The sequence below is a fragment of the Rattus norvegicus genome, chromosome 10 (genome assembly GCF_036323735.1).
Source record: "Rattus norvegicus strain BN/NHsdMcwi chromosome 10, GRCr8, whole genome shotgun sequence".
NCBI lineage: Eukaryota > Metazoa > Chordata > Mammalia > Rodentia > Muridae > Rattus > Rattus norvegicus.
The window spans coordinates 9227807-9239976 of record NC_086028.1 but is presented as its reverse complement, the minus strand read 5'-3'; the positions used below and the strand labels follow the sequence as shown (position 1 = coordinate 9239976).

At 43.0% G+C, this 12170-nt stretch overlaps 1 protein-coding gene across 22 annotated transcripts in view; it reads left to right on the top strand.

The window, feature by feature from the left end:
* Positions 1-12170, top strand: part of Rbfox1 (RNA binding fox-1 homolog 1) — a 2095840-nt gene that overhangs the window by 1514672 nt on the left and 568998 nt on the right. For 2 of the 22 annotated variants that reach the window (XM_063268885.1, XM_063268871.1), the window contains exon 1: positions 7478-7798. The exons of 18 other annotated variants lie outside the window; for them this stretch is intronic. In XM_063268885.1, the coding sequence (XP_063124955.1) occupies positions 7781-7798 (18 nt within the window). In that variant the 5' untranslated portion in view covers positions 7478-7780. Of the gene's footprint in view, positions 1-7477; positions 7799-12170 lie in introns of those variants that run through there. 2 more of the 22 variants (XM_063268893.1, XM_063268870.1) reach the window with 1 other exon arrangement.

The following is a 12170-nucleotide window of genomic DNA, read 5'->3' as shown; positions in this document are numbered from 1 at the left end:
CCATCTCTTTCTTTCTCTCTATATAAAGAAAAATAAAATGACATCATGAATAAGTACCCCATAAAGACAATCACATCAAAACAAAGAAAGTAGAAGGAATGAGAGTAGGAGAGGAATCGGCACCCTGAGGCAAGAGGGGACCCTCTGGGCGTACGAGATGATCAAATTCTTGATGGAGATGGAAGTTACAAAAGGTAAGGGTGTGTGTGTGTGTGTGTGTGTGTGTGTGTGTGTGTGTGTGTGTCTGAGCTACTTCAAGTAGGGAAAGAGAGATAACTCGGTTGTTAAGAGTACTTGTTGCTCTTCCAGAGGACCAGCATTCCATCCCTAAAGCAACCTATAACTATCTATAATTCAAGCTCCAGGGGCTCTCACGCCCTATCCTGCTCCCAATGAATAACTCCACTCATGTGTACTTGCACGTAAGCATGCATATACTTAATTAAATGACAACAAAAATTAGACAATAATTGTGGTTGGCAGAGTTGGCAGTGGGAGGGGATGGGAGAGTTATTATTGATAACAGTAGAGAATTTACAATTTTCAAGATGAGGACCAAGGGAGGTCTATATATAGACAAGGGTAAGGTTTGCATGATAATAAGTGTCTGAAATACAGCTGAATTATACACTTAAGATGCTTAGAATGTTAGCTTTATATGTTTATATGTTTTATCATAATTTAAAAAAATCTATTGTATTTTCGATACTGAAAATTCAAAGGCAAAAGTGAATAGGATAAAATAATGTCCTGGGTTCTTTTCATTTGGAAGTCAGTACCAGGGGAGCCACAACCTGAGATGACTACATGCCAAATGAGCCAACACCATTAGAGGATGCTGGGTGTAATCTATTAGTCAACCATTAGTGACCACTGGTGAATAAACAGACCCATTCCTTTCCAATGACTTATCCAACAGCTTCTTCCTTCTGCAAAGTTCCTGGCACAGTTTGTATTAGAGCATTGTTTCACAGAAAGAGACAAAGTGGCCCTCCCTGCTTCTTGTCTGGGAAATGGTGAATCACCATTTAAGGTAGGTGGCTTGTTCAGGTCTGACTCAGCAATTTGTTCTCTGGGTAACTTTGATCCTGCTTCATGTTTTCCTGGGAAGCACACAGCATCATTCTACCCAGTGCAAGCCAATCCTGGCATCTGGCTGCCATGCAGATGGTTGGTATGAGGACACAATTCATGTCATAGATTACACTGCAAAGTTCAATGTTTCATGTTTCTATCTGTCCTGAGACAATGTTGTTGATTGCTTGGAAGGCCACAACAAAGTGTTTGAATGTCTGTGCCATCCTCATTTGGCTTCAAGGCCATAAGAGATGGTCAGTAGCCAGGGAAAGACTTTACCCAAGACCAGTTGTCTTGCTGGTTTCCCATCAATGGTGTGTGAAATGCAGATCCCACGCTGTAATGACAAAGGTCTCCTTCTGGTAGATTTCCTATCACTACATCCTCAGCTTTCGCCAATGGCTGGCTCCAGTTGTACTGGCTTATTAAGTAACAGAGCATGGATAGCATTTTCATTCTCTTCACCCAGTTTATGTCCTGTGCTGGGCCAGGATAAACTTGGCTGATCCTCATGAGAAGACCAAAGAGAGGATGTCTGTGGCTCTAGAGAAATTTATCTCCAGTCACTGCTAGAAAAAGAAAATAACAGGACTCATTTTTGTTTTCTGTACACCCAGCTCTCTTTTTACTCTTTATCTTGAGACATGGTCTCACAAGTTTACTTAGCCTGGCCCAGAACTTATCCTGTAGCCCCAGCTAGGCTTGCACAGTGGCTAAGATTACAGTCTTGAAACACCAAGTCTGACTCAAAGCACATTTCATCAAGTCCCCCACACTGATTAAATAGAGTCTCTCCAATAATTTTCCACATTAGACAGTGAACAGTAAGCTCCTTCAGGGAGACTTTCATGAAGTTCACATTTTGATGCCGATTGTGTAGGATTCAACACTTCACAGTGGTACTCAATTTCAATAGCAGATTAGAAGCCTCTCGCACAGACCAGCCACCAGCAGCTTAATCTTTGTTTGGGTAAGCCATCACTCTGCAATTGATTAATTATTCCACTGAGCTGATAACTGATAACTGGATTAATCATTTTTAAATAACTCCTGTGTGAGCATGAGAATAAAGAGCTTTGAGTGTACCCACTGAAAATGCAGCTTCTTACCCCACCCGCCTTGCAGCCAATGGGGAGAAATGGTTTCAAATGGAATATTTGCATCTGTTTACGTTATTATTAAAATCACTTAAAGGGAAGCTTTGCAGATAGCAGTAAATAGAAAATGCCGTTGTCTTCCTTTCAAGCAATTGAGTTTGAGGAATTGATTCGGTCATCAATTCCTTTCTGATCAGAATTTCAAACATGAGCAGCATTTGCAGACACCCCCTGAGGGGGCAGCAAGCCGAAAGTTCTGTTTGGTCTGTTAACGTTTGGATTGGAGAGTGTGAGCGTGGCAACACCTCGACAACTTGATTTATGGGCAACAGCTGCCTCCTGCTTGTGTCACAGTGATAAACCATCTCACCATCTTGGGTTGAATTTTGTCTCTAGCAGAGGGACCACATGTTCAAGCAGGTGGAAGAAGAATGTACCTAAGAGGCTGAGGAAGCAGAGGCAGGGGCGTGGTGTGGGCTGACTGAAAGGTTCAATGGAAAAAAACAAGAAGCAGAAGGTGCCAATGGCCCCATCCAAGTTAGAGGTACCAAGGGGCAGCGGCTTGCACTTGGTCTCCATTGCTCTAGCTATCTTTCCATTTTGTGCATCTCCGGGCTTATAGCATGGCTCAGTCTATTAACTTACATATGTTTGAGGCTGCTTCAATTTGATTCAGTTTGAATCCTATCTGTCATCACCCCTATCAGACAGATTCTTTACTTTTACCTCACCCACAGTCCTTTTTGCTAGGGATATTTTATTTGAGATCCACAAAGATCTGTGATGGCTAACCTTGCTTGTCTACTTGATTAGAATGATTCACATTTGGTGTGTCCACCAGAGGGTTCCAAAAGACCACATGGGCTAAGGTGACCTGAATGTACACTAGTCCTGTATACCAGGCTAGCAGCCAGAGAAAGGAAGCAGCCTGGTATCACAGGCTTGCTTTTTTATTCTTTCTGGTCGCCATGAAGTGGGCAGCTATTCTCTGCTGAGCCCTTCCACTGTGATGGCTGTAATAGTTTTTCTCACTGCAGTGACAAAAATGTATAATGGAAGCCATCTAAGGAGGTGTGGCTTTGCTTTAGTTCACAGTTCTAGCATATAGCTCAGTGTGAGAGAGCATGACCGAAGCTAGTACAACAGCTGGTCTTATTGATGCCACAGTCAGAAAGCAAACAGGGACAAACACACATCCCCCACCTGCTTTCTCCTTTTTAGGCTGAGATGTTAGCACATGGGATAGTGCTACCCACAGTGATGGCTGTTCTTCCCTACTCAGCTAAACTAAGCAAGAATAGGCATTCCCAAGAGCTTGTCTCTTCTGTCATTCTGACCCTGTCAGGATAAAAACCAGTAAATCACTGGAAGGGACTGCTATAGCACAGGCCCAGAGACAATACTCCCAACAGCCATGAAAAGAAGTTCCAAAGAGTGCCTCTTCCATTGTGTTATTTATGTTCATATTTTGTCACAGTAATGCCTAGGTACTGATAAGACATTGAGGATTAGGCCATAAGTTATGGTGATACTGATGTATCCTTCTAGTGTCCAAGGCTTATCTTGACTTGGTGGCTCCACAGCTACCCTGGCATTCTTGTGCTGAGGATTCTACTTTAAAGATGAGCATCCCTTGTGCCGCTATGCAGCCATCTTCTTGGATTCCAGGAATGCTGGCTCCTTTACAGCCTTCATTGTTTCTTCCACCTGTGATCTCTACCACATATTCTCATAAGGACTTGGGATGTCATTAACCCCAATCTTTCCCATGAACAAACAACTCTTCCAAGTGTCTAGGACAGAAAAACATAGAAAAGCTTAAAAAGTTCAATGAGCAACAGCTGGTGTAATAATGTCAAGGCAAGCAAAGACTGGTAAGCAAGAAAATATAATTGAAGTTCAAGAATATTCAAATACAATGAAAGAGAACACAATATTTTGTTCATCAGTGAGCCATATTGATTTACACAGCATAACTATTACATCTAGTTGCAAGCTTAACTGAATGGAGTGCTATATGCATGCAGGAGAGATGAATTGATGGAAAGATGAGAAATAGGCAGGTAGACAGAGAGACAGATAGATAAAATCTGATAGGTTCTAGGGATATCGAAGGGAAATGTATACTAGTGTGTAAGAAGTCCGAATGTAAAGTGGTGCATTTGCATGTATTTGTATGCTCATATCCCAGACCATCTCAAAATGCTACAGACTTAACTACTTTCAAGGCTAAATTCCTAGGAAAATCCATGCCAGCTAACACCTGATCTGAAGAAATTTAGAGGAGCAGACACTGTCCATTAAGACTATTCAGTTCTTGGCATCTTCTGTGGATTGGTGATCCCCAGTACCAGCCTACATCACCCCCTACAAAAAGTCAATCTGATATCACTGGGATATCTGATGTTTCTGAAGAGCACATTCAGACTCTCTTTTGAAGTGTCCGGGGTGTTTAAATATTGATAATCTGGTTCTATTTAAAAAATATATGCTTTCCAAATAAAATGTGTCTTCGAGATGTTTTTTGCCCACTGATTTGAGATGTCTGTGTCCTTCCATCACTGCCATCCTGTTCCTCCAGAGAGATGGGATGCAACGGGTACCAGAAGAGATGGAGGATGGCATATGAACTCATGCATGCAAGAAGTTAAGGAATGAGAGGCTTGGATATTTTCCCCCACGTTTACCTTAAGTACAAGGGTTTGGAGCACAAGGAAAATTTGTGCTGCTCATGTGCAGTTGGGATCTCCATCAAATGTAGTAACAGAGAAGAGGAACTCCTTTATTCTTTGTATAAAAATTGTTTTATTACATTTGGTGTGTGTGTGTGTGTGTGTGTGTGTGTGTGTGTGTGTGTGTGTGTGTAGAAGATCAGAGGACAACTTGTAAGAATCAACTCTTTTTTCCTACTGTCTGGGTCTCAGGGATAAAATTGGGGTCTTCAGGCCTGAGGCCTAGGTTTTGTTCTCACTAAGCCATCTCAGCAGTTCTTCATTACTCTTCATAATGATAAAGACCAAAAGTATATTCAATATACACACCTATGATGGCCCACGTGGTTTGGAATGTACTGGTTTCCACATTAGATGTACTATAACTCAGGAACCCTGACCCAAACAGAACGTTTAGCCACTTTGCTTTTCATGCTGTATGCTATGTGTGAGGGACTTGAATTTTGCCTGTGCAGGATGGTTCAAGAACACTTGAGATTTGCATGTGTTGTATGTGTGAACCTACATATTTACATATATGGGGGGGTCTGTGTTTGAAGACCTGTGTATGTGTACATGCATTTGCATGTGGTGTGTGTGTGTGTCTGTGTGTGTGTGAAGACCTAAGGTTGACCTTTGGTGTCCTCTTTAGTTATTCTCCCCTTTGGAGAGACAGGGTCTCTCAGTTTTATCTGGATCATGCTGATTTGATTACACTGGTTGGCTCAATAGCCCCAAGCCCCTTCTGCCCCCAAATTATAAGAGTGAGCCACCATACCTAGGAGGTTTTATGTGGTTTCTGGGGATCCAAGCAAGGTCCTCTGGTTTGCAAAGCCAGTTGTGGACTTCACTAACTGCTCCATCACACCAGCCCTCTGATTTGCATATTTTCCAGCTGGGGACTTTGTGACTAAGTGACATTTTTCTGTGCTCTCCATTGCTGTGCTTCTGCTGGTCACTATTTTACAAAAAGACATGGTCATTGCTCCTCCCACCCGCTCGCCCATTATGCATCTTGATGGTGCTGTCTATGGGATGCGTTACCAGGTGCCTCACCACCTGCTCAGCTCTGTAGATGACTCCACAATTTAGCTAATGCACCTTAACTGTTTAGGTGACACTTTGCCTTATGTAGTTTTAAGGAGAAATGTAAATGAATGAGAGACTTAATTCCATGGTTTCCTCTGTATGATGTATAAAGATGAGACTAAAGACCAAGATTCCACTCAAAGCACAAGTTCATCTTCTCCCTTAAAGGCTACCATGTCTTTTAATATTCATTTCTCCCTTATCCATATATCAATAATTGAGTTCTGCATCAATTAATATGCTGGGCAAATTGTATTCCCCATCCTCTCCTTCACGATGCATTTCAGTAATGGAGATAATTTTCAAGATAAAGTATACAATTTAAAATGGATTAAAAAAGAAAAACTAATAAAGGGGAATTGATTCATGGGCAAAAATTTTGGATAATTTCAGGAAATCTTAGCTGTGCATCTAGCCTGTGGATTTTCTAAGGAGAGCTTGTCAACATGATCAAGTTTTATGCACCCTGCAAAATTTCCCAGGTCTGCAATTGCAAAGGAAGAGGGACAAGAAATAATGAACACACACATGCACAGGCACACCTATATGCACATACACAAAAGTATGTATGTCTAACACATGTACACATGCTTAAACACATATATACATGTATGCTTGCAAATTCTATACACATCAAGACCTGTCCTACTGCTGGGAACGTGTGCACAATTCCTTCTCCTGGTTTAAGAAGGCTAAACAATCGTGCCAGTAAGTCTTTGGCTTTCCATTTGCTGACAGTTGCTGGTGGGGTTGGCTTTCCTTTTGATTTGATAGACTGACACACAGGCTTCCAAGGCTGTTCGTTCCTCTACCCCCTCCCAGATTCCCATACAATCCCAGGCTGAGAGCCATGCAAGGCCGACAGCAGCTGCTGCAGCAAGCAAGACCCGCAGCCTCTGAGGCCGCAGTGACACCATGAAGCCGGTAGATGGCTGTAGACAAGTGCGCTGAGCATGTGGAGTGAAGAGGAATGAGTCTGGGGAGGCCTTGACCTAACTGGATGCTGCTTTTATCTGAAGTACATTTAAAGAGATAAAGGGGAAGCCGGGAGAGGCACATGTTCTTTTCTCTGCAGCTGGAGCTTTACTTTGAGTTTAAAAAAAAAAAAATCTCCGAGTCGCCAGCTCTGTGCTGATATGCTTGCCTCCGGAGGTTCAGCCCTCCAGTAAATTCCTCCAGTAGGGACTTTGGGAATCTCCTCCTCGCTGTCAGGATTTTCTGTAGCACTGCCTTTCCTGATCATACCGGGCTATTACTGTTATTATTATTTTGTTACTGTTATTGTTATCACCCTCACTACTGGCGGTCTCAACAGTGTCTGTGTTCCCACTAATACTTCTGCCTAAAGTACTTAGATTTGCTTATGAGACAGCCACCCCAAGAATTCTTACCTAAGCAGTCTAGAGAGAGAAGAAAAGGCAAGAGTTAGGAAGGGAAAGGAAAGAGGGGGGAGGGAGAAGGGGAGGGAAGGAGAGGAGAGAGGAGAGAGGAGAGAGGAGAGAGAGGAGAGAGAGGAGAGAGAGAGAGAGAGAGAGAGAGAGAGAGAGAGAGAGAGAGAGAGAGAGAGAGAGAAGCAAGCAGCCCGGAGCAAGTCACTTCACAAACGTTGCCACTGAAGGAATGCTGTCCTGATAAACTCATAAACAATCCTAGCGAACCTGGTGTAAGGAAATAAGAGGGACTCTGAGGACTTGGCAGGAAAAGGCAAGAATCTCTACCGAGTGGTTTTCAGTTTTTCTTCCAGATACTCTTGGTGAAGTGAGGAGACTTCTGTTTGCTGACAGAGCCTTTGATTTCTCTTGCAAGATGATGATGTATTTGTGGGTAGGTAGTCTCTCTCTCTCTCTCTCTCTCTCTCTCTCTCTCTCTCCCATTCTCCCTGTCTTTCTATGATTAATAAATTGACTTCGGGGATAAAAATTGCAGGCTGGAGTAATCGCATTCCGTGATTATGCCGATGCAGGATAATCTTGCATGGCTACGGTACATGTGCGAGCTTTTCCAGTGGGAGTTAGGCAAGACTTGCTTCATTAGCGCTGAGCTACAATTTTATTTTCACGTGCAAAGGGAAACAAAAAAAAATGTGTGTGTGTGTGTCTGTGCGTCTGTGTGTGTGCGCGTGTCCACACACGTACATGTGGGTATGTGTACGGTGTGCATGTGTGGAGTAGGGGGATATGTTGCTTTCTTTTTTTGCTTTAAACATTGATGGTGGTGAATTCAGAGTAAAGAGCAGATCTAGGAATGCCGTTTTAAACATGGAGCAAATTCTCTCTCACTTGTAGCTGCGTAGAATTTCATTTAATTACAAAGCAGGGTGCTGAGAAGTGATGGCTGTGCTCTGGATGTACACATATATGTCTCCTGTATGAATAACTCCTTATTTCTCACGTTGGGTTTGAGCATTTTAGGTGATAGCTTTAAGCAGATGTGTGTGTGTGTGTGTGTGTGTGTGTGTGTGTCTAGATGCTCTGGCCAAAGGTAGATTTCAATGCACTTTTTCTCTTATTGATAAATGTATACAGTAATTTGTCTAAGTCGTGGCATTAAATAAGCAAACAAAAGTAGTGGTCTGTTATTACAGGTGACAATATTTAACTGGAGAAGTAATTGGGAAAAATAGTGTCCTAGTGGGAATGCCTTACAAAAGTCCCTTATCCTCTGCTGGGGTGACAAATACACACATCTTTGTTTCATTTGATCAATAAAGGACATAAGTGAAATTCTGACATTTGAGGCACCGAGCTCTGTGGCTTCACATTTGAGACACAGACTTTCTGCCTTGCAGAAGGAAGGGGGGACATGTGCAAGAAAAGTGTGCACCCCACGTCTGCACCCCACCTTTAAATCAGCAGTGCCATTGTTGTTGCTGGGTTTTGTTGTTCAGCAGACTAAAGAGAACCCTCTTTCCCCACCTCTTAGCCACTTTTCTGGCTGGAGTCTCAGACTTGAACTTCTTGCTGGGAAGGCAAAGGCCCCTTTGTTGAATTCTTCCTTAATCACACCTGCCCTTTGACTTTCCTCAGTGTCTCAGTTGAGTACACCCCTCTGGAGGCCCAGGAATCAGGCACTGCTCAGCCCACCCCACCTCCTCCTTTAGTTGGCTGTGTCATGTTGTGGAAACTTTAACTCCCTTCGCCCCCCCCCTCCCAGTTTTGTAGAGTTGAATATAACCAAGTCTGGCCACTGGAAGCGGGTCTTTGTATCATTTTGTATTAATTTCAGGGCAAATTTTCTCTTTAAACATGTCTGTCTCTAAGAAGTGTTTAGAAATAGAAAAATCCAATACTCTTAACCAAGGTAGTTTTACCTCAATTCCCTCCCACGTTCTCTGATTAATCCGTGATTAATAATGTGGGTTTGTTGTCGTCCTTGGTGTTGCTGCAATTACAATTTTGAATGTTTGCAAGTGTTGAGTTTTTAGGTGTTAAAGGTAAGCCATTGCAGGGGTCGCCACATGAGTCATCTGTGACATAACTTTATTAGTGTTTATAAAGAGAGGAGACTGTTTTGGGGGTTTTATTTTATGAGTGGATTCTGGTTAATTAATTTTGTTTAACCTCCTATAGGCTGTGCCTGCTTTTAGAGTGGCCAGCCACCCCTTTGCTCTGAAGGCCTGGGTGATGTCGCTGCCTTTATTTATGGAGTCAGCTGGCTCTTCTAGTCAGGCACATTTGCAAGGCAAAGCAGGGGGCACCACAAAGGGCCTCAGACCTACTCCCAGGGTCACCACAGAAGGCTTACTGACTTCCACCAGGTCATTGACTCTGAGGTTCTCAAAGCTCTGCCTCTCACTTCCTGTTTTCCTCTCTGTGACCCCAGCTTTCAGGTGCCACACGTTTTTTAAGAACTGCATCTATCAAGCTGAAAAAGAACAGTTGCTACCTGCCTGTCCCTGAACTTCACTACTCTATATCCAGCTTTAATTCTGAGTTTTCGTTGTGTTGCTGTGCATTCGGGGAAAAAAAAAATAATAACGGCAGGCCCTTTAAATTGGAGCAGCTGGATGTGCGCTGCTTAAGGAGATGTGAATTAGCAGGCCTGCATGAGTGCTGGGGGTTTCAGCGAAATTTTTGTTCTTTTCTTTTTCTTCTCCGTTTGAAGTAGAGCCTCTGCCCCGGCTTCCCAGTTTGTAAATACAGATACTCTAAATACATTTGATATTTCAGTTTAAGAGCTCCTCTTCCTTTAGGAAAATGAGCCTCAACTCTATCGGCTTGTGGAAAGACACGCTGCTCTTCTCTCACAGACACAAAGGTGAAGATGAGATAGGGGAGGCAGTGGAAAGAGATCTCACATCAGCTTGATGCTTTTTGTTGATCCCAGTATCAGTGAAGCAGTCTCTTTATAAGTGCACCTAACTACCGGTGTTCACGGCTCGGGGGTCCCGGGATCGCATTGGCACAAAGGCCGAGACCTTCCTGAGGGGTCCTGGAGGAACAGGGTGCTGGTGCGGAGTGATACACACTCCGGTGACTTCTAACAGGAAATGCATAGCTTCGTCAGATCACGAGTTAGGAACACGTCCCCAAGACAGTCTGACCAAGTGCCTGGAGGCTCAGGGTCATTCAGCCTCTTTGCTATCTGTACTCTTGCGTTTCTTTAAGAAACGTTGCCTAAAAGACAGATAATAGTACTAGCTTTCCTTGTACTCCATTTCCTATGAGCGAGAACAAGTTGGTGGTCAGGGGAAAGAAAGCAGAGTTTGTGGATCCTTCTTCCCGATTCTGGAATGGCTTCTCGAATTTGGTCTTCATTCCTGGATTCTGAGCTCAATCGCTTCTGTGCTGGGCACCAGATTATATATGGTTATAAAATGCGGCCTCACTATGTTGCTCAGCCTGACCTCCCATTGGTCAATCTCCTGTCTCAGCTTCCCCAAGTGCCAGGATGACAGTTCTGGATCCATGTAGCTTCCAGCTATACTATGGTTATTTCAGTCCACCAGAGGCCTCTGGAACACAGAGGGGCTGCCCCTCCAGTGCTGGGCACAGCAAGTGGCAATGGAGACTCCTTTTGGATTCAGAGATAAGATACCATAGATGGCTTGTGTTTCTTCATGTCCTTAACCAGACGGTCTACAATGGACAGTTCAGAGAAATGGGTGTCTGCTTTTGATTTCTCCATATTTCTTGTCGTCTTCACTTTTAAAAAACAGAACCACTTCTACTTATTTCTTTCCACATCTCAGCTACATACCTAACGCCATTCTTCTGTGTTTTAAGATGGTCAATTATTCGTTTATTTGGTGTGCAGGAGTCCTGCAACCACAGCAGGCATGTGGAGATCAGAGGGCAGCCTATGTCAGCCAGTTTTCTCCTTCTGTCACGTGGTTCCTGGGGGTAGACTCGGGTTGTCAGACTCCACTCTGCTTAACTTAAGCATGTTTACTCACTGAGCTAGTGTGCCATCCCAGTAGATACATAATACAATATGTGCGTATGTATTTGTATATGTATATACTGTATATGTATATAATTTATACTATATACATATTTAATAGATAGTTAAATAAGGTGTTTTTTATTTTCATTTTTTCATTAGTCTCATTAGTGTTTACGTTGTTGTTTTTGTTTCTTAGACAGGGTCTCGTAATCCCTCCCAGCCCGGCCTCTTTCTGCCACCATCTCCCGAGTGCCACACTTACAGGCAAACCCAGCTACAATATTTTGTTGTGCTGTTAATTTTAGATTTTGTTGCATCTTATCTCTCCTTTTTTAGTATTACCTTTTTTCATTTGCTTCTTAGCAAACATGCCTCTAAACCCATAAACCCTTTTCAAACCATAGGAAAAGACAACAGGTAGAATTCTACAGTGTTTGGAACTGGGTGACAGTTGAATCAGACACAACATCAGTTTTTTGACAGTTGTAATTGGTCACTTAGAACAGGGAATGGATCACAAAACATCATTCTTCATAGAAGACCCTGAGAAACTTACAGTTTGTCACCCTTTCCAGGACCAGCAACCCAGCTCTTCAGATCCTCCACAGGCTGTGAGGAAACTTCCCAAGCTCCCCAAGTGACCAATGGCAAACCCAGAACTTTCTACCCTCTTCTTGATTTCTAGAGATTATCTGCCCTCTGCCTTCTCTTTCCTTCTGTGTGTTCTGGAACTTGGATATAAGCTGAGTGTAGATGGCATGATTTTTAGAGTCCATATTATATTCTTTGGTCACTGTGCCTGTTGAATTTA